Source organism: Pan paniscus, chromosome 5, assembly GCF_029289425.2.
Source record: "Pan paniscus chromosome 5, NHGRI_mPanPan1-v2.0_pri, whole genome shotgun sequence".
Classification (NCBI taxonomy): domain Eukaryota; kingdom Metazoa; phylum Chordata; class Mammalia; order Primates; family Hominidae; genus Pan; species Pan paniscus.
In genome coordinates, this window is record NC_073254.2 from 178716626 (window position 1) to 178739408 (window position 22783).

Consider the following 22783-nt stretch of genomic DNA (forward strand, 5'->3'; position numbering starts at 1 on the left):
AACAGAGTGAGACCTTGTCTCAAAAAAAAAAAAAAAAGGTGAAAAGGCTTACAATCAAACTGTGTTTTGTGAACTCATCCAGAAAAGAATCAGCTTTCAGTTTATCTAACTTGGTGACACAGTAGACGCCCCTTATTTTTGGGGGATTTGTTCCCAGACCCCCATTAACTATCTGCGGTCTTGGATAGTACTGATCCTTATATATAGCTGTTTATGCCCTATGTATACCCATACTATGTTTTTCTTTTTTTTTTTTTTTTTTAGACGAATAGGAGGGTGACTTTAGTCACAGGCTGCTCAAAAACACAGGCTGCAGAGAACAGGATTTGGATTGGCAAACTCATTGTACCCTCATGTCACACTCCTTCTTTGCTCCTACCTTGGAGCATTTTGGCTGGGAGGCAAAACCCCAGTGCTATTACGGGCAGTCCCCTTACCCCTCATTCCACACCCACTACCCAGAAACTGAAGCCTCATGACCCGCTTTGAGGAAAAATATCCCGTCCTGGTTTTCTGTGTTCCAGTCGGCCTTCCAAACACATTCTCCCACTGGGACACAGACTTCAGGCCAGCCTGTATTACGTCAGGTTGCTAGTTGCCCTTTTCTGGGAGACTCCCAATGACTGTACCCTCTCTGCTTAAAGACTGTAGAGGCAACTGGTGTTCTCACGCAAAGTGGCCAGGGTGTGGGAGACTAGATCTTTGACTCTGGCAGTCTCTAGGACTGTATGCAAGGCCAGGCCCAGGTGGGCATACTGGCAAAGGCTTTTGGGAACCCAGCTAGGGAGGAAGTAGGGAGCATCCGTTTCCATGATGATTCTCTCCAGTGGGATCTGCCTCAGCACTTCCTGGGCTTCTCAGGTGGAGGAGTACGTCAGGACTGCCATGAGGCCCCGACATTGGGAAAGTACTTCAGCAGGGGTTCGATGGCCAGGTAGCTGCAGTGAAGCAATGCTTGTGTATCTTGTAGTCAGAGAACACACATTTTCTCATGGTGTCCAGCAGATCCTCGTCAGCTTGCTGGCAGAGGATCACCAAAGCTTCTCTAGAGACGCAGCCAGCTCAAGCTGTCTCTTAAATACCTTGAGATGTTCTGGGACAGGCATGGTGCACTTGTAGGAGTAATTGAAGCCTATTTCTCCAAATGCCACAGTCGTGGGGTGCCTTAAGGCTTGTAAAAGATTTCTTTCCTGACTCTTATTGTAGTAACATGGAAAATGAGGGTGACAGCCAAAGGCCCCCCAGACCAGATTCTCTTTCAACAGCTCCCCCCATAGGCAATTTGTCAGGGTGAGGGTGGCAGAGGTCAGAGATGCAACCCTGAAATTCCTTAGAGAAGGAGCTGCTGTAAATTCTTCTGAACTTAGTCAAGGTCCCTTTGAAAGACAACTTGGAATACAGCATATCCAAATGACAGTGGGTATCAGTGAAGCCCTGCTCTAGGCTTGGCTCCCAGTGGCTCTTTGGCAGGGAGCTGGATGTGTGTCCTCCACAAGGACACAGAGGCATCTCCTCTTGGAATGTTCTTTTTTGCTTCACCTCTTTTCCTCCCAAGCTTCTGGAGAAGTGAAATGAGTGAGAATTCTGGGAGCTGCCTTCCTCTGAGGCCTCCACATCTCTGGAGATGTTATGGGCGCTCACTGCAGAGTTGGGGGAAGAATCACTCAGGCACTCGGGCTGCTCCTCCCAGCCTGGGCTGCGTCATTGCTGCTGCTGCTCACAGACAGGTAGCCGGCAGGCTTGGGGCTGCTGGTGCACTAGCTGACATACTCACGCCAAGGACTACTGTAAAAATGAGGCAGGTACATGACATAGTAGTGAAGGAAGAAGGCTCTGGAATGGCTGAGGGTTTCAGTGGGACGGGTTCCTCCTGAGAGAATCTGACCGTGGAGATCTCCACATCAGACTAGTTGCTTCCTGAAGAGGGGTGCTCCATCACCACCTCCCTATCTTTATGCTTTCAGATTTCTAAATGAGAGAGTCATCCAGAAACTCGAGGGGTGGAGAGCATTTGTCAGTGACTGTCCTTTGGTCCCCAAGGGGCTCCTCAGTGGGTTTCTCCTGAGGGTCTGTGACTACTCTCCTGTCACAGAAGCTGCTCCTCTCTGGCACTGTCTTGTCCTTCTCCACTGACCTCTGGGATTGACTCTCTATCCTTCCAAGCAGGGGTGACTGTGACACTCCTGGCTGTTCCTTCTCAGTCTTGGCTGGTCCTTCACTCCTGGCTGGTCCTTCTCCACAACTGGGACACTCTGCTATGCTTGGTTTTGAACTAGTGACAGCCTCTCCCTTCCTTTTCAGCATTGATTTCCCCTGGATGCCCTGATTAGCCTCCAGGTAGATCATTGTGGAGCCCTGATGTCGAAGTCTATCCGTCTTCCTTTTCTGGACCTTGTTGGGTTCCTCAGTCGTATCACTCTGACTCTCAGCTTCAGCTGCAAATTAAGAGTTCATGGAGTTACGAGAACTATCTTTGGAATCAGCCTTAAAGCTGCAGGCTTCCTTTTCTAGAGAAGCTATTTCTTCTAGAAAGGGATTGGTAGGATGTGGAGGGGTTCCCCCTGACGGAAGGAATCCCTGAGTGCTCTGAATCAGGCAGCCTTTGGTGGCGGCCCCGCCCACACCTGTGCCCGAGGAATGCCGGGGAGGAGTGTAAGAGTTAAAGAAAGGAAAGAAACAGGAAAAGCGGCTCAACAGTCAAAGACAGGTTTGTTTTGGACAATAAACCTGAGAGGGCCTTCTGGCCGAGTTAGGTCAGAGTCACTGTCTCTTACAGGCTAAGAGTATTTAAGGGTTCAGGGCAGAAGAGGTTATCACAGGCTTGGAATGTTTCTGTATCTCTTCGCCTTGCTTATCTGGGAGGGGGAGTTTTTGTGTCTGTTCCCATACAACTCCCTGCAGCTGCAGGGATACCCCCCCACCTCCTAGTCTGCTTTTAGCTTGTCTATCTTAGCGCATTTAAAGGGAAAGGAATGTGCTTATTAGGTCCTACTTTTTTACTGGGGCCCATTTTTATGGGGCCCATTTACACTCCCAAAACATGAGTGTGAAGTTTGGTGGTTACCCAAGAGACTTGGGTGCCCAGCTGTGCGCAGCTGTCTTATCTGTGTTTTACTGTCTACTCTTTCCGGCTGCTTTTTGTTAGAAGTGATTTCCTTGAAACGCAAGAAGTTAGAAAGGGAGCTGGAACTGAAAGTGGTGGTGTTTGTCCAAGATGACGGTGCTCCTGCTCTGTCATTCCAGACCCTATAGTTATAAAAGGACCAGGGGTGATGTGTTCTTTCTGGTTACTTCCTGCTGGGCGGGAGAGGTAGAGAGTCCCTTGGTCTCGGATTGACTGCGGGAGCAATGCCGTCTGTAGATGTTTTGGATAGTTGTCTGTGAAATAGCCATGCTCCTGTCAGTTAAGAATCTTTGAAAAAGGTTAATTAGGCAGGCAGGGTAAAAACATTAGTCCTAGGCTTATTATTAGGAGAGGGCCCAGGAATGGGATGACCCATGGTATGCTTTTTGTTCCCAAACCAATAATTCATTTGGTTGTTTTGGTATTCGCTTAGCCTTTTAGCCCTTTGTTTGAGATTTTTAGCAGCCTCTCTTACGAGACCTGATTGGTTGAGATAGAAGCAACATTTCTTTCCCAATGAGAGGCAGAGGCACATGTTTGGAAAGACCCGTGTGTTATTTATTAGTAACTGTTATTCCTGCTGTAAGGATAGTAATTAAGCAAAATGCTACGGTAATTGAGACTGTCTGTCTGATATCCTACCCTCAGGGTGCTGCAGTATATAGTCCTACTGCAAATAGTCCAGTAAAGCAGTTCCCGCAAGGGTGGCATGGTAAATAATTTCCATAAAAAAGCTTTAATATTTGGCTTAAAAGGAGAGGTAGAAATGACAAAAAGTACTTGGTGAGGTAAGACTGAGACTGAGTCAGATGAGTAATTGTCACTGTTACAGTAACAGTAACAATTGTCACTTATTTTTTATGATTTTCAGCTTAAGATTTCTTATTTCTTTACATTGATATTTAGGACGTTCCTCTGGGCTGTTGGGATTGCTTCCTCAGCTTTTCAGGCTTTGACTTGAGTGTGATGTATGCAGGGGTTGATTCCTGTAACAGATGTAATGTAAACTGTCGAAAACCATAAAAACTGAAAAACATCAGTCAAGACTAGAATTTAAAACAGGTGTGCTATAGTTTTTGAAACCTAATTTTCTCTCTCCAGTTTCCCATTTTTATTAAAAGACAAATCATAATAGGACTGGTTTGCTTTATTATACTTGGCTTATTTATTTGTATACAGTGCAGCAAGAGTAATTATTTGCTACATACGCCTTTTAAATTGGCTTTGATGGAACTTTTTTCCATAGAAGGAATCAGATAAGACTTTCCAAAGCCAAACCCAGCCATGGATTTGTGCCATTAAATACCTATGAGTTGGATGAATTCCTTTCCTCTTGAGGTTTCAAGAGAACTTGGGGTTCCTGGCCTGTCAGAAAGTGACATGCTTTGCTTAGCACAGGTCAGAAACTCTGTACAGGGACTGTGTACACAGAATATGAGACCAGTTTCCAAGGGCTTTCTTGGCTTCCTAAGTCAAGTTCGATTCCTTAAAGGAGAGCACACCATTCCAGTGAAAGCCTTGGCAGAATAACCAGTTTCTCCAATTTGTTCTGTTATGCAAGAAAATATATTCTTACCGCACTGATGCAAACAACTATATTGTTGTGGTTTAAGAATACTTATAACTAGTTTTCAAATTCTAGAGGAACTAGGCAGAGAGAAACAAACATCTTTAAATCCTAATATTTACAGGAGTATATTTAGTTTAAGACAAGTTTCCTTGAATCTGGAAAATAAAATAAGGATTGGCAGTGTCCTGTTTGGATACAATCAGAAACACAATTGACAAATAAATTTGGTTATTTCTGTGGTTTACAGTAACCCAACATAACCTTACTTGTGATTAATAGCACATATTTAGATACTAGAACCTTAGACATCCCATACAGTTTTGGAACATATGTTAATATTATTCCCTCAAATAAAACCTATTGGACATTATCTTGACAATTTCATGTACCTAAACATGTTAAATAATCCTGTTTACCTCTTTTCCGGATGCTCCAGGGGCCTTCTGCAGCACCCAAAGGCCGGGGGTTAGGAAAGACAACCTTGAGACTAAAGTTTGATTTGGGGAAGCCTGTTAAATATGTTGAAAATTTGAAACACTTGATAGTATGAAATAGAACTTTAGATTACCATTAAGTTTTTGCTTCGCCAAAATGATGAGTTAAACATTTGAAAGCAAAAACCATTCCTCATCCTTTTTATTACATAAAAATCCTGTTTAAGAGAGAAAGTTAAATTTTATCCTTGCATTTGTTTGCTATTAATATTAACCCTAATTTTTAATGAAACCTTATAGACAATCCTATTTAATTAAAAAAAATTTTTTTTAAATTACACTTTAAGTTCTAGGGTACATATGCACAACGTGCAGGTTTGTTACATATGTATACATGTGCCATGTTGGTGTGCTGCACCCATTAACTCATCATTTACATTAGGTATATCTCCTAATGCTGTCCCTCCAACCTCTCCCCACCCTACGACAGGCCCTGTTGTGTGATGTTCCCCACCCTGTGTCCAAGTGTTCTCGTTGTTCAATTCCCACCTATGAGTGAGAGTATGTGGTGTTTGGTTTTCTGTCCTTGGCGATAGTTTGCTCAGAATGATGGTTTCCAGCTTCATCCATGTCCCTGCAAAGGACATGAACTCATCCTTTTTTATGGCTGCATAGTATTCCATGGTGTATATGTGTCACATTTTCTTAATCCAGTCTATCATTGAACATTTGGGTTGGTTCCAAGTCTTTGCTGTTGGGAATAGTGCTGCAATAAACATACGTGTGTGTGCATGTGTCTTTATAGTAGCATGATTTGTCGTCCTTTGGGTATATACCCAGTAATGGGATGGCTAGGTCAAATGTTATTTCTAGTTCTAGATCCTTGAGGAATTGCCACACTGTCTTCCACAATGGTTGAACTAGTTTACACTCCCACCAACAGTGTAAAAGTGTTCCTCTTTCTCTACATCCTCTCCAGGACCTGTTGTTTCCTGACGTTTTAATGATCGCCATTCTAACTGGTGTGAGTTGATTTCTCATTGTGGTTTTGATTTGCATTTCTCTGATGGCCAGTGATGATGAGCATTTTTTCATGTGTCTTTTGGCTGCATAAATGCCTTCTTTTGAGAAGTGTCTGTTCATATCCTTCACCCACTTTTTGATGGGATTGTTTGATGTTTTCTTGTAAATTTGTTTAAGTTCTTTGTAGATTCTGGATATTAGCCCTTTATCAGATGAGTAGATTGCAAAAATTTTCTCCCATTCTGTAGGTTGCCTGTTCACTCTGATGGCAATTTCTTTTGCTGTGCAGAAGCTCTTTAGTTTAATTAGATCCCGTATGTCTATTTTGGCTTTTGTTGCCATTGCTTTTGGTGTTTTAGTCATGAAGTCCTTGCCCATGCCCATGTCCTGAATGGCATTGCCTAGGTTTTCTTCTAGGGTTTTTATGGTTTTAGGTCTAACATTTAAGTCTTTAATCCATCTTGAATTAATTTTTGTATAGGGTGTAAGGAAGAGATCCCATTTCAGCTTTCTACATATGGCTAGCCAGTTTTCCCAGCACCATTTATCAAATAGGGAATCCTTTCCCCATTTCTTGTTTTTGTCAGGTTTGTCAAAGATCAGATGGTTGTAGATGTGTGATATTATTTCTGAGGGCTCTGTTCTGTTCCCTTGTTCTACATCTCTGTTTTGTTACCAGTACCATGCTGTTTTGGTTACTGTAGCCTTGTAGTATAGTTTAAAGTCAGGTAGCATGATGCTCCAGCTTTGTTCTTTTTGCTTAGGATTGTCTTGGCAATGTGGGCTCTTTTTTGGCTCCATATAAACTTTAAAGTAGTTTTTTCCAATGCTGTGAAGAAAGTCCTTGGTAGCTTAATGTGGATGGCATTGAATCTATAAATTACCTTGGGCAGTATGGCCATTTTCACGATATTGATTCTTCCTATCCATGAGCATGGAATGTTCTTCCATTTGTTTGTGTCCTCTTTTATTTCGTTGAGCAGTGGTTTGTAGTTCTCCTTCAAGAGGTCCTTCACATCCCTTGTAAGTTGGATTCCTAAGTATTTTATTCTCTTTGAAGCAATTATGAATGGGAGTTCACTCATGATTTGGCTCTCTGTTTGTCTGTTATTGGTGTATAGGAATGTTTGTGATTTTTGCACATTGATTTTGTATCCTGAGACTTTCCTAAAGTTGCTTATCAGCTTAAGGAGATTTTGGGCTGAGACAATGGGGTTTTCTAGATATGCAATCATGTCAACTGCAAACAGGGACAATTTGACTTCCTTTTTTCCCAATTGAATACCCTTTATTTCTTTCTCCTGCCTGACTGCCCGGGCCAGAACTTCCAATACTATGTTGAATAGGAGTGGTGAGAGAGGGCATTCCTGTCTTGTGCCAGTTTTCAAAGGGAATGCTTCCAATTTTTGCCCATTCAGTATGATATTGGCTGTGGGTTTGTCATAAATAGCTCTTATTATTTTGAGATACGTCCCATCAATACCTAGTTTATTGAGAGTTTTTAGCATGAAGGGTTGTTGAATTTTGTCAGAGGCCTTTTCTGCATCTATTGAGATAATCATGTGGTTTTTGTCTTTGGTTCTGTTTATATGCTGGATTACATTTATAGATTTGCGTATGTTGAACCAGCCTTGCATCCCAGGGATGAAGCCAACTTGATCGTGGTGGATAAGCTTTTTGATGTGCTGCTGGATTCGGTTTGCCAGTATTTTATTGAGGATTTTTGCATCAATGTTCATCAGGGATATTGGTCTAAAATTCTCTTTTGTTGTGTCTCTGGCCAGGCTTTGGTGTCAGGATGATGCTGGCCTCATAAAATGAGTTAGGGAGGATTCCTTCTTTTTCTGTTGATTGGAGTAGTTTCAGAAAGAATAATACCAACTCCTCCCTGTACCTCTGGTAGAATTCGGCTGTGAATCCGTCTGGTCCTGGACTTTTTTTCGTTGGTAAGCTATTAATTATTGCCTCAATTTCAGAGGCTGTTATTGGTCTATTAAGAGATTCAGCTTCTTCCTGGTTTCGTCTTGGGAGAGTGTATGTGTCCAGGAATTTATCTATTTCTTCTAGATTTTCTAGTTTATTTGAGTAGAGGTGTTTATAGTATTCTCTGATGGTAGTTTGTATTTCTGTGGGTTCAGTGGTGATATCCCCTTTATCATTTTTTATTGCATCTATTTGGTTCTTCTCTCTTTTCTTCTTTATTAATCTTGCTAGCGGTCTATTTTATTGATCTTTTCAAAAAACCAGCTCCTGGATTCATTGATTTTTTTTGAAGGGTTTTTTTGTGTCTCTGTCTCCTTCAGTTCTGCTCTGATCTTAGTTATTTCTTGCCTTCTGCTAGCTTTTGAATGTGTTTGCTCTTGCTTCTCTAGTTCTTTTAATGGTGATGTTAGGGTGTCAATTTTAGATCTTTCCTGCTTTCTCTTGTGGGCATTTAGTGCTATAAATTTTCCTCTACACACTTCTTTAAATGTGTCCCAGAGATTCTGGTATGTTGTGTCTTTGTTCTCATTGGTTTCAAAGAACATCTTTATTTCTGCCTTCATTTCGTCATTTACCCAGTAGTCATTCAGGAGCAGGTTGTTCAGTTCCCATGTAGTTGTGAGGTTTTGAGTGAGTTTCTTAATCCTGAGTTCTAATTTGATTGCACTGTGGTCTGAGAGACAGTTTGTTATAATTTCTGTTCTTTTACATTTGCTGAGGAGTGCTTTACTTCCAACTATGTGGTCAATTTTGGAATAAGTGTGATGTGGTGCTGAGAAGAATGTATATTCCGTTGATTAGGGGTGGAGAGTTCTGTAGATGTCTGTTAGACCCGCTTGGTACAGAGCTGAGTTCAAGTCCTGGATATCCTTGTTAGCTTTCTGTCTTGTTGATCTGTCTAATGTTGACAGTGGGGTGTTAAAGTCTCCCATTATTATTGTGTGGAAGTCTAAGTCTCTTTGTAGGTCTCTAAGGACTTGCTTTATGAATCTGGTTGCTCCTGTATTGGGTGCATATATATTTAGGATAGTTAGCTCTTCTTGTTGAATTGATCCCTTTACCATTATGTAATGGCCTTCTTTGTCTCTTTTGATCTTTGTTGGTTTAAAGTCTGTTTTATCAGAGACTAGGATTGCAACCCCTGTTTTTTTGTTGTTGTTGTTGTTGTTGTTGTTGTTGTTTTCCATTTGCTTGGTAGATATTCATCCATCCCTTTATTTTGAGCCTATGTGTGTCTCTGCACGTGAGATGGGTCTCCTGAATACATCATACTGATGGGTCTTGACTCTTTATCCAATTTGCCAGTCTGTGTCTTTTAATTGGGGCATTTAGCCCATTTACGTTTAAGGTTAATATTGTTATGTGTGAATTTGATCCTGCCATTATGATATTAGCTGGTTATTTTGCTTGTTAGTTGATGCTGTTTCTTCCTAGCATTGATGGTCTTTACAGTTTGGCATGTTTTTGCAGTGGCTGGTACCGTTGTTCCTTTCCATGTTTAGTGCTTCCTTCAGGAGCTCTTGTAAGGCAGGCCTGGTGGTGACAAAAATCTCTCAGCATTTGCTGTCTGTAAAGGATTTTATTTCTCCTTCACTTACGAAGCTTAGTTTGGCTTGATACGAAATTCTGGGTTGAAAATTCTTTTCTTTAAGAATGTTGAATATTGGCCCCCACTCTTCTGGCTTGTAGAGTTTCTGCTGAGAGATCAGCTGTTATTCTGATGGGCTTCCCTTTGTGAGTAACCTGACCTTTCTCTCTGGCTGCCCTTAACATTTTTTCGTTCATTTCAACCTTGGTGAATCTGACAATTATGTGTCTTGGGGTTGCTCTTCTCAAGGAGTATCTTTGTGGCGTTCTCTGTATTTCCTGAATTTGAATGCTGGCCTGCCTTGCTAGGTTGGGGAAGTTCTCCTGGGGGATAATATCCTGAAGAGTGTTTTCCAACTTGGTTCCATTCTCTCTGTCACTTTCAGATACAACAGTCAAACATAGATTTGGTCTTTTCACATAGTCCCATATTTCTTGGAGGCTTTGTTCGTTTCTTTTTACTCTTTTTTCTCTGAACTTCTCTTCTTGCTTCATTTCATTCATTTGATCTTCAGTCACTGATACCCTTTCTTCCACTTGATGGAATCGGCTACTGAAGCTTGTGCATGCGTCATGTAGTCCTTATGCCATGGTTTTCAGCTCCATCAGGTCGTTTAAGGTCTTCTCTGTGCTGTTTATTCTAGTTAGCCATTCGTCTAATCTTTTTTCAAGGTTTTTAGCTTCTTGGCGATGGGTTCGAACATCCTCCTTTAGCTCGGAGAAGTTGGTTATTACCGATCTTCTGAAGCCTACTTCTGTCAACTCGTCAAAGTCATTCGGAGGAAGGAGTTTTGGAGAAAGGAGAGACCTAGGGAGGGTTTTTTGTTTTGTTTTTGTAAGAGAAGGATGTTGGCCAGGCGTGGTGGCTCACGCCTATAATCCCAGCACTTTGGGAGGCCAGTGCAGGCCGATCATGAGGTTAGGAGATTGAGACCATCCTGGCCAACATGGTGAAATGCCGTCTGTACTAAAATACAAAAAATTAGCCAGGCGTGGTGGTACACGCCTGTAGTCCCAGCTACTTGGGAGGCTGAGGCAGGAGAATTACTTGCACCTGGGAGGCAGAGGTTGCAGTGAGCTGAGATTGCGCCACTGCACTCCAGCCTGGCGACACAGCGAGACTCCGTCTCAAAAAAAAAAAAAAAAAAAGGATGTCATGAGGGGTGCAAGGTTGACATAGAGAGGGTAGAGGAAAGGCTGAGTATAGGGAACCTCTTGCCATTTGCCATTCCTGGTGATAAAATTGTCAAGGTCCCTGAGAATCTGAAAGTTAAAGGGTGCTGTTCTCAGGCGATTGGCTGTTATTATCTTGTTTGTATTGGGACCAGGCCATGTTGCAATAAAAAACTAAACACTTCGGCTTTAGGCGTCCCTGTGAGCCAAGTTTGGTGAGGTTGTGAAGGAGACAGCCCAGAGGGGAGGCGTGGGAATGTGGGATGGTTTGGCACCATGTGGGCTGGTGAGAGGAGGCCCAGGGGGTCTATTTTTATTAGGCATCCCCAGACAAGAGACCTGGAATCTTCTTTCCAAAGAGGACAGTTAAGCTGAGAAGAAACTGGGTGCCCCCAAGATGTCCTCTAGCTTAGTCCCACTGGTCCTCTGAGGACTGGGACGGCAGACCGAACTTTCTCAGGTACCACGAGAAAGCCAGGAGAAGGCAGATCTTACCAGTCAGCTGAATTAGTGTCTGATGTTGGATGTTCCAGTTGGAATCAGCAAAGGGCCTCCCGAACCAGCATGCGCAAGGAAGAGAGAGGGAGAGGGAGAGAGAAAGAAGAGGGAGAAAGAGGGAGCAAGGGTTAGGGAGCGAAATACCCATCGCTGGTGGTTGGAGGTGGATTCCTGAGACCTGAGGGTTTTGAGAGCCCACTGGGGAGTAGCCCCCGCCTGAGCCTCGCAGTCCCCTTCAGATTAGTTGTCCTCGCACAAATTGCTGGAAAAGTGAAGTGAGAGAAAAGATGGGGTGCATGGCCAGAGACTCTCAGGATCCAGGAGTTAACTCGGGACAAGCTGCCGCTGCCCACGTTGCAAGAGAGCCTCTGTCCCCAACATCTGTCCCGGGTTTCAGCACCAAATGTAAGTGTTAAAGAGGAAAGAAACACGAAAAGCAGCTCAACAGTCAAAAATAGGTTTATTTTGGACAATAAACCTGAGAGGGCCTTCTGGCCAAGTTAGGTCAGAGGCACTCTCTTACAGGCTAAGAGTATTTAAGCGTTCAGGGTGGGAGAGCTTATCACAGGCTCGAAATGTTTCTGTGTGTCTCTTTGTCTTGCTTATCTGGGAGGGAGAGTTTTGTGTCTGTTCCCATACATCTTCCTGCAGCTGCAGGCATAGTCCCCACGTCTGCTTTTAGCTTTCCTGTCTTGGTGCACCTAAAGGGAAACGAATGTGCTTATTAGGACCCACTGTTCTACTGGGGCCCATGGTATGAGTGTGAAGTTTGGTGCTTACCCAAGAGACTTTCCCCTCTCTGTCTGTGCCCAGCTGTGTTATCTGTGTTTTACTATCTGCTCTTTCTGGCTGCTGCTTGTTAGAATCTCGAGAAGTGATTTCCTTGAAATGCAGGAGGTTAGAAAGGGAGCTGGCACTGAAAGTGGCAGTGTTTGTCCAAGATGAAGGTGCTCCTGCTCTGTCGAGGAGGAGTTACTTCTGCGGCAGGATGAGCCCCAGGATAACCTCGGCGAAGCAAGCCACATCATCCTCCTCCTGGGTTTTCAGGCGCTTGGGGCTACCAGCCCGTCCTGAACCCAACACAGAGCTCTGAGCTGGCCAGCTGACGGGGCCACATCACCGGACTCCCGGAGGCAGCTGCACTTGCTGGGACACCTTCCCACATGCTGCTCCGGTGGTACCTCACCTTGTGCCAATCCAGCCCCATGGACCCCCTTCCCTCTTCCTCCCACTGCCCATCACAGTTCTCACAGTTTCAGAGATGCCAGCGTGCTTCGGAGAAGTCAGAATGATCCGATATTTACTAAAGGCTTTGGTTTGGCTTCCAAGCTCAGTGTGCTTCTGAGATCACCAAGCGCTTCTGTCTGCGCAGGCCACTTCACAGATGCCTAACTGCTTCAGGGGCTACAGAGCACTTTGATTACTTTGCAATACAAAGTCCAGAGCTGTCAAAGCGCTTCCGAAGACCACAAAGGGCTTTAAGGTCCACACATGGCTGCTGGACCCATGGGCTCCCGCAGCTCGCCCACCTGCCCTGGGCTGGAAGGGGCCCAAGCGCCCCTCAGAGCCAGCCGCACCCCTGAAGGCTGCCTCCGGACAGCCCACCTGGCTGCCGAGGCCCAGACACCCGCCCTGCCTGCCCCGTTGGGCCGCCCACACTGTTCTGCCCGGCCCGACCTCTGCCCAAGATGACACCACTCTGACCTCCCCAGCGCCTGCCCTCTGGTATGTTTTTCTCTATACATACATACCTATGATAAAGATTATTTGTTAGGCTAATAATAACCAATAAAATAGAAAAACTATAACAATATATTATAATAAAAGTTATGTGACGTGCTCTCTCTTTTTCAAAATATCCTGTATTATGATAATGATGATGTGAGATGCCCCAGTCCCTGTGTGTGGGATAGGTGAGGGGAATGGTGTAGGCATCGTGACATAGGGCTAGGCTGCTCCTGAGCTTCCTGTGATTTGTCGGGAGGGTCACGCAGCCATGACAGTGTCGGTGGTTGTGTGTCAGGAGCAGATGATGTGGCCGACTGACGGGCGAGCCACGTTTGCAGCCCGGGGTACACGGGACAAAGGGGTGGCACACGTCCCTGGGGGGATGGTGCAGGATGTCATCGTGCTATCAGATTGGCATGCAATTTAAAACTTAGGGAATGCTTTTTTCTGGAATGTCCATTTAACGTTTTCTGACTGCAGCTGATCTCAGTTAACTGAAACTGCAGAAAGTGAAACCATGGGTAAGTGGGGACAGCTGTATGACTTGAACTGACACATTCGTTTTTGCTTAAATGAGTTGTGGAGAATCCACGATTCTACTGGTCTATGATGAAAGATGAAAAAGACCACGTCCTTTTCGATTTCTCCTTTAGAGAGGGGAGACCTTGTTGTAGGAGTGAATCTTGGGTGGCTCCTGGCTTTCCACTGTCCACCGATGCTCTGCTGTGTCCACACACTTTCAAGCCCTATGCCCGCTCCCACGCTTGCTCTTTATGAGTGCTTTTGTCCTGTAAAATGGCCCCACAGCAGAAGCCTAGTGTGGTAGCAGCCTGGTTCACATGAATAGAACTTTCACGGAGTAGCTCCGTTTCCAGGTGTGACTTCGGAGCCCAGCATGCCTAGTTTCATGCCACAGTGACCCAAGTGAGTCACCCCGTCTGCTCCAGTCCCCTGTCCCCAATTCCCTGTCATCTCAGCCACCCATTTTCATTTTGAAAATCAATCTCATGGAAGTTTCTATTTGCTTTTATTGCTTTCTTTGTTTACTTGTCTATTTCCTAGTACTCATACGTGCCATTAAAAAGGTGACTGGAAAAACAGCTCTTAAAACTGCAAGAGAAATAGTATAAGGTTTTGTTTAATAAAAAATACTGTAACTTTCCAATACTGATAAATGTGGACCCTTGGTAGGATTGTATAGTTTTTTCATGTGAAATATGAAATTCAGGATTTCTCATAAATTTAGGATTGCTTTGTAAAAATCCTTCACTGTTGGTAGGAAGTAGTTTATATTAATAAGTAAAAAAAACAAAAAGTCAATAAGAAAAAATGTAAAATAAAAAGTAAAGGTAGTTATTAATCTATAATTATTTATAATGTCAATTTTTAGAGTTAACGAATTACATGATCCAATGTACCAGTATCGAGTTGACACCGGAAATTTTCAGGTAAGGATTGTTAATGAAGCCTGCAATTTTTCTTCTTAATGCTGTTTTGTAAAATTACTGAATTTTGTGACTTAAATTGTTCTGTTGAGCTTTTTGCTAACTGACTACTTGGGAAGGACTACATAGAAAGTTCAAGGGTGGAAGATTTGGGGAAAAATTTTTTTTTTTTTGAGATGGAGTCTTGCTCTGTCGCCCAGGCTGGAGTGCGGTGGTGCAATCTCAGCTTACTGCAGCCTCCGCCTCCTGGGTTCAAGTGGTTCTCCTGCCTCAGCCTTCTGAGTAACTGGGACGATAGGCGTGCGCCACCACACCTGGGTAATTTCTGTATTTTTAGTAGAGATGGGGGTTTCACCATATTGGCCAGACTGGTCTCAAACTCCTGATCTCAAGTGATCTACCCATCTCGGCTTCCCAAAGTGCTGGGATTACAGGCGTGAGCCACTGTACCCGGCAGAAAAGCTCTTTAAAACAATGTTTTTACTCCCAGTCTTTGGTTTGTGGCTGACGCAGTTTGAGGCCCTGTCACTGTGGTTCTGGTCGGCTGCTCTTCCCTTCCCAGTCAGGTGTCGGGGAGAACCAGCCATGTGGGCTCTGGAACAGACCCCAGGGCCCACGTCTGTTGCTGAAGGAGACACCAGAGAGCAGAGCCTTCTCAGTGCTAAACACGCTGGTCTAGTCCAGTCCCTTTGCTTTACGTAAGGTCCCAGCTAAAGTCACTTAGGTGCTTTTGAGAAAAATGATCCCGATTCCTGCTGTGCTGTCCTGTGCTCTGAGCCTTGACTGTAAGAGGGGAGCTCTGGCGCTGAGAGGACAGGAAAGGGCTGGGGGGATGGCGTGGGCCGAAGCCATCGAGGAGTGGGGACTGCGTCTAAAGACACTGTCCACCCCGCGGCCTGGCCCTTGTCAGAACCCACGGGCCTGCCCTCCCCATCACAGCTCCATCTTCAGAAAAGGGCTTTGGCTTGCTGTGACATTCCAGAATTGTGCACTTTTAGACCTTAGGTCCTGTAGGGCATTTAATTCAAGCCCCTCGTGTCACAGATAAGAAAACAGAGGTCCGGAATGGTTGATGGTTAAGACGGCGCGTGGATTCCCAGAAGCCTGGGTCCTTTCTTGGACACCTGCCACCTTCCCACATGCAGGGGCAGGGTGGGGAGCCAGCCCCTCGCCCCCAGGGGCGAGAGAGACAGATAGTGGCCACTGCAGTCTGAGCACCCACTGTGCCTGGACAGGTCCCTGGTGGGAGGGGTTTGGGCTCTGCTCCGCTGATTTGCAAGGCCTGGGGTGTCGTCCATCTCAGGGGAGCTGCCTGTGCTTGCAGCGGGACTGAGCAGATGGTCCCGGGTGGGAACCCATTGTTCTGCTTCCTGGAGGGACCTTCAGGATTTAAGTCCCTTCTAAAAACCTGTGGCTTTCCTGCCTGTGGTGGTGCGGGGAGGAGAAGGTCACAGACGCCCTGTTCTGACTCAAGTGCTGCCTTGTGTCCTCCTAGGGAATGAAGGTCTTCTTCATGGTGGTGGCAGCGGTGTATGTTCTGTACCTCTTGTTCTTGATAGTGCGGGCGTGTTCCGAGCTACGTCACATGCCTTATGTGGGTAAGTGCTCCTTTTAGAATCAGTGCAGGGGTGGCTTGGGAGTGACTCCGGTGGGGGAAGAAGTGGTTGGAGTCTCCCAAGCCAGGGGCCTTCCTTGAGGGCCCAGGGACTGGTCCATTCCCACAGGCTGGGGACCAGGGCACGTGGTCCCCGGGAGCCACAACAGGCCTTACAGGTTACTCTGGCATTTGGGACCATCAGAGTGGCCTGGGTCCTGCGGGACTGTACCCTGCAGAGCAGGGCGAGTCACCCTGAGCTTGCGGGATCCTTTCCTGAATCTGTCCCCACCAGAGGATGGTGGCTGTGGCCTCCCTGGACACCATCCTGGCCCTGGGAAGGGACCAACGTTCTCCTAGGCTGCTGGTGACTCCGGCTAAGTCTGGAGGGAGGAGCATTTGTCCAAAGAGCTTTGCTTAATTTTTGTTTTTTATTTTTCAAAATAAAATGCAAGTGGAATTTACTTCCAGAGTTGTTAATGAGTTTCTTTCTTTTTCAGATCTCAGGTTGAAATTTTTGACTGCATTGACTTTTGTAGTACTTGTCATTAGGTAAGAAGAACTTATTTCTTGAAAACAGCAAAACGGAATTTTTCCTTTACTGTCAGGAATATCTGTTGCCTCCTTTTGTGGAGTGGATTTCAGGGTACTTCTAGCCCAGTAGACTCATGAGGTTAGAGGGCCTCCCACCAAGGCTGGGTAGCCGAGAGCAGCCGTCAGCCTGGAGAGCATGTTTTTGTTGTAAGCGGCCGAGGACTGGAGCACGTTCACTTGCACACTCGGCCCGCGCTGGGCATGTTCTGTCCTTGCTGTGCCACCTGCTATGTGTGCAGCGTGCAGTCACCAGCTGGACGTAAGGGCACTGGGGACCTCGGGATCCTTGGGGTGCCCCAGGGACAGGACTCTAAGCGAGTTAGGACAGCAAACACCCTTGAGCAGCATGCTCCGTTGCTGCCACTGGGGGAGATGGGAGGCGAGGTGGGCTTGGTCGTGTTGTGTCAGGGAGTGGGGTCAGCCTGAGGTCTCCCAGGGCAGGCTCGGCCTGGCCTGAGCGCCCCAGACCTCCCTGGGGACCGGTGCTGGCCAGTTGGTAGAGGAACAGAGCGGTCTGGGAAGTTGTTTATTTGAATCGATTCCAGGTAATTGCTTGGTGGTTTATGGTTTGTCTGTTTCTCCTAAAATCAGAATCCAGAGGAGGAAAAAATCTAGCTGCTGCTTGCCTTTTTAGGTTGTTTGGATGGCAAATACGCGGATGTTGGCCCTTTTCCTTTATAGGAGTGACAAGGGGCCTCTGGGAGGTCAACCCTTGTCCAGGCTTTCCAGGTGGGCTCTGGGAGTCCCCACCTTGTGGAGGGCGAGGACTGAGATAGGCATCCAGGGTCGTCCACCACCACTAGGAGTGTGAACTCAGCTCAGACTTGGACTTGAACTCAAATTTCATTCAGCATCAAAATTCACTCAGAATAATGCTGCATGTGTGTTGTATTAGTCTCTCTTCAGTGCTAGGTGTGCACGTTGTCTCTGTGACGTCTCATACACATGGCCATACAACCTCACAACCTCAGATAGAGGCTCACTCACACAACCTCACTCATGCCTTCACTCACAACTGACCCACCCTCACACACTCACACCTTCACACACACCCTCATTTTCACATCCTCACACCCTCACACACACCCTCATTTTCACCCTCACACCCTTAACCCTCACTCACACTCTCACACCCCCACACCTTCACTCACACACCCTCACCCTCACCCTCATTCTCACCCTCACACCCTCACCCTCACCCACACCCTCTCACACATCATCACTCACACACCCTCACTCTCAGCACACCCTTACAGCCTCTCACTCTCACACATCCTTACACACACCCTCATTCTCACACCTTCACTGACACACCCTCACCCTCATTTTCACCCTCACTCTCACACCCTCACACACACCCTTGCTCACACACCTTACACCCTCACTGTCACACATCCTCACACACACCCTCATTCTCACACCCTTACACCTTCACTCTCACACCCTCACCCTCAAACTACCTTGTCCCCAAGTTGGGAGCTACTGTCTACTTCTGGTGGCCTCCGTCTCGGAAGTTGCCCTGCCATGTGATCTCTCTTCACATGGATGTTAGGGGACTCATTTATCCTACAAATAGTTACTGAGTGCTTGTCCTGGCAGACAGGCTTCTCTCTGTCACGGGATTTATGTTCACACAGAGAGAGACGAGTGGCAAACAACTAAATACATTCCCCCTGCGTGCCATGCTGCAGACGAAACAAGGAGACGTGACTTGCAGAGGGGAAGGGTCCACTTTAGATGAGTGGTTTGGGGATGTGTCTCTTGGAGAGGCGACGTTTGGCTGAGGACCTGAGGAGGAGCCCTGAAAGCTGTGGGGTGGCTGCCCCAGGCCGCAGAACAGGGCACCGGCAACCTGGGTGGGCATCAGCATGGTGAGGTGGAGAGACAGCTGCGTCGCTGGAGGCCAGCGTGGCTGGAGATGAGCAGGCGTGGGCACGGCAGGAGGCAGAGCGAGCTCTTGAGTCCAGTTTCCATTCTGTGCGGGGAGACCGCCAGAGGGTCTTGAGCTGGGAGGTGAAAGGGTCTGGTGCACATGTTAATGAAGCCTTCTGGCTGAGGGTGGCATGTGGGAGGTGAGGTGGAAGGCAGGTGGGGGAGGAGCCTGTGGACCTGTGTCCCGAGGCCTCTGTTGTCATCTGTCACCGGCTGGGAGTCTGAACCAAAGATGTTGCCTTCGCTGCTGTGCAGTCACTGGAACTGACCGGGGAGGCGTCCCTGTGTCTGAAAGGGGAGCTGTGACGAAGGAGAAGCAGGCTTCCCTCGGGAGAGGGGCTCTGTCACAGGAGATGGTCTCGAAAACCTGAGTTACAAAAGCAAGAGCAGGGAGGAAATGTGCCAAGGGGGCTTCAAGGCCCCGAGTAGGGAGAGTGTGATGGGGCCCGCAGCAGGGTTCATCCTGTCTCTGCAGCCGGCCGGTGGGTCTAGCCCACCTAGATCCGAGACCAGAAACCAGAAGCAGGGGCTGTGTGTGTGTGTGTGCATGTGTGCATCTGTGCGTGCATCTGTGCACGTGTGTGGAAGTTCCCATGCAGAAATCATAGTGTACAGACGGAAAGCTTGAATGGGGTGAGTAGAGAATTCTCTGACGCTAGTGCCGTTTTCGTGCATGTTTACATATTGTCTCTGCTCCTCTGTCTTGTTCAGCATCGCCATCCTTTATTTGAGATTTGGAGCGCAAGTACTACAAGACAATTTTGTAGCAGAGCTGTCAACTCACTACCAGAATTATATCCTTTTCACTGGAGGGCCCTGGCTGCAGGAGGCCTGCTTAGCATTGCAGCAGTTAGTGGCTCAGATTTGCCCCTCTCAAGAGAAGACAGGTCAGCTCCTCGCACCCTGTTCTCCGGAGGCCTCGTCTCTGCTGAGAGGTGTCTCAGTTGGCCCCGCTGCAGCCGTGGGAAGGGGCAGCCTGTCCCTCCTCTGTACACAGGAAGCTTGGCTCAGTAGTTGCCCCAGGTCAGGTTTCGGGTGGCAGAGCCCAGCTCCAAACCCAGAGAGGCTGGCGCTCTGGAGCGTGCCCACGCCACGCTGCTTTCCACCCAGAGGGGCAGGTGCCGTGAGGTAAATGAGGTGCGGTTGCCTCTCCACACTGCGGGGCTCCAAGCCCCTACTGCCCTCCAGCAGAGCACTGCAGGGTGGCTGAGGGCTGCCGTGAGCCTCCTGTCTCCCCCCGGGATATCTCTCTCATCATCACTGAGATGTATCCAAGGGTATGACAGTCGTGGCAGGTTGAGCCTGTGTCTGTAGGGAAGAGCTCAGAAAATACTGGGACCCCCTTCGATTCCCGCTGTGCCCGAGGCCAGTGGCGCAGGGCTGTTGCCTCCCGGGAGCCCTGGCCTCGCCCAGAAGTCGGAGAGGTTAGGTATGTGCTTTCCACTCTTTGTTGGGGACACTTCAAGAGTTACTCCTTTAAATCCTGGGTTCTTTCTTTGGGATTTCTTATGTCCCAGTTAATGCATGAATTAATATACGATTTTTTCAAATTTTCGTGACTGAATTTCACGCTAAGCTTTTATCTGATTTTCATAGGGGTCTGTAATCCAGAAATGTTCAGAGCAATTGGTTTGAGAGTTTGTTTCTAATTCTTTATTTCATTATTGTGTCTAGAGACCTTGATTCACCGTATGCCCGTGGCCTTCCTGCCCTTTTCATGTAACTTGATCTCTTCTGGCCCTGCCCTCGGTGCTGGTGACAGGAGCGCCACCAGATGGCTCAGTGGGTCCAGGTTTCCACTGATGTGAGAGGCCATAGTTCACCTGTTATTTACTGTGACCTCAAAGAGTGCTTGTGACCCCTGGCTGTGGGCTTGAACTGTGGAGTCCTGACGTCTGGGTTATGGACCTCCGGGCACTGGCGGGTGCTTGGCACTAGAAGGGGCTGCTGATGGCGGGAGGAGTGGTCGGGCTGTAGGCAGAGCCTCTGACTGATGTGTCCAGATGCCGCGTTCCTTCCCTTGACAGCACCACCAGCCGAGTTCTTATCTTTCTATGGCCTGTTGAACTTCTATCTCTACACCTTGGCCTTTGTATATTCTCCATCGAAGAATGCCCTCTATGGTAAGCCACCCTGGGGTCTGGACTGCTGGCCAGGTAGTGGGCACAGAGGCCTGTGTTCATCCACGACCCACTTCCCGGGTTTCCCATTCATGTGGGCGCTGTGATTCCCAGTGACTTCTCTTGGCAGAAAGACAGTCAGTTGAAATGTCGAGCTCTGAGGTGAGTTGGGGCCCAGCATATGTAGAACCTGCGTTGTGTCATTCCCACAGAGTTGACACACTCATTTTATTAGTGTCAGTCCCCAGCTTTTGCTGTTCAGTTTGGGATTTTTTGACTTTACAGTGGTGCAAAAGCAATGCACATTCAGGAGAAATCACACTTGGAATACCCAAACAACCATTCTGTTTTTCACTTTCAGTACAGCATTCAGTAAATTCATGAGAGAGTCAACATTTATTACAAAACAGGCTTTGATCCTTTGATCCCAGCACTTCTGGAGGCCAAGGCGGGAGGATTGTTTGAGGCTGAGAGTTTGAAACCAGCCTGGGGGACAAAATAGAGACCCCATCTCTACAAAAATTTAAAAATTAGACAGGTGTGGTGACATGTGCCTGTAGTCCTAGCTACTCGGTTGGCTGAGGACGGACGGTCGCTTGAGCCCAAGAGGAGAGGCTGCAGTGAGCTATGAGAAGACCACTGCACTCCAGCCTCGGTGACAGAATGAGACCCTGTCTCTTAAAAAAAAAATTAAATAAAATAGGCTTTGCATTAGATGATTTTGCCCAACTATAGGCTAATGTAGTAACACTTAAGGCAGAATAGGCTAAGCTGCAATGTTCGGTGCCTTAGCTGTAGTTGATGCGTTAGGTTGCGATATTTTCAACCTAACGATGGGTTTATCAGGACATAACCCCATCGTAAGTCAAGGAGCATCTGTAGTAGTGTTGTTACCATTTAAAAAAAAAGCCAAAACATACAAAAAGTCACCTAATAGTGAAAGCAAAACAACCCTCTTGCACAGGGAATGAAAAGGATGGGAACTCTCTAGAACATAGGCAGCTCTCCGCACCCCCTGACATCTTATAGTGGGCTAGCACTTTCCCAGCACCTTCACAAACGGCGTCTCACTTAAGCTTCACAACTTTATGATAAACATATAATCATGCCCATTTTACAGAAGCAGCAGCTCGCTGCACATCCAAGGACTGGGCGGGGGCAGGCAGGGCAGAGCCATGTCTCCTGGGGCCTATGTTCAGCTCCCCACTCCTCGTGTCAACAGGAGGCAGCTCGTGCGTGGGCAATGGCAGCCTGCCTGCTCCTTCCCACAGGCTGCCTCCCTCAGCCTTCAGGACGTCCCTGCCAGGCAGGCCAGGCCAGCCCTGTCTTGTAGATGAGAAAATAGCCTCACGAGATGTGTTCAGGTTTATACAGACATGGCAGCGTCTGCGATTTGAGTCCACTTCTTTCCAACTCCCTTCCTTTGTCCGGGACAGCATCCTGCCTGTCCAGGCTCATCACGTCAATTGCTTGAGATGCAGATGCTCTTGTTGGTTTTCAGAGTCCCAGCTGAAAGACAATCCTGCCTTCTCCATGCTGAATGACTCGGATGATGATGTGATTTATGGGTAAGTCCCTGTCCGTTAGAAGGCCGGCACACCTTGGGCATCCCGGCACGGCCTTGCATGTTTCTGAATGGGTTACTCTTCTAAAATTATTTTCAAGGTATGAAGGCATTTACCTTGGAGTGTCAAGTGGCTCGTGGTTTTCTGTTTTCACAGTATTCAGGCTTAGATGTGGTAGTAGTCCTTTCTGCTGGCTACCTGTAGGGCGTGCTGGCCATGGGAAGAACTGTGCTTTCTGGACTGATGGGCCCTGGGAACTGGGGGTCGGGGAGAGGAGGACGGGGTGAGCAGTAGCAGTTGGTGATAGAAAATTGAAAGAGCGAAGCTATGATTTAATTCCTGCTGGAATGGTGTGTCAGTGTGGAAGAGGAAAATAAAGAGCTGTCAGAAGTTAGACGGTCTCAAAGGTCTCT

The 22783-nt window shown here is 47.0% G+C and overlaps 1 protein-coding gene and 1 pseudogene across 4 annotated transcripts in view; one reads left to right on the forward strand and one right to left on the reverse strand.

Annotated features, from left to right (window-relative positions):
- Positions 1-22783, forward strand: part of TMEM181 (transmembrane protein 181) — a 98124-nt gene that overhangs the window by 71714 nt on the left and 3627 nt on the right. For all 4 annotated transcript variants that reach the window (XM_034963158.3, XM_057302616.2, XM_034963157.3 and 1 more), the window contains 6 exons: positions 14511-14568; positions 16061-16163; positions 16660-16711; positions 19397-19479; positions 20719-20808; positions 22307-22373. In XM_034963158.3, coding sequence (XP_034819049.1) covers positions 14511-14568; positions 16061-16163; positions 16660-16711; positions 19397-19479; positions 20719-20808; positions 22307-22373 — 453 coding nt within the window. The remainder of the gene's footprint in view (positions 1-14510; positions 14569-16060; positions 16164-16659; positions 16712-19396; positions 19480-20718; positions 20809-22306; positions 22374-22783) is intronic.
- LOC103784215 (putative deoxyribonuclease TATDN2) lies at positions 283-13519 on the reverse strand (annotated as a pseudogene).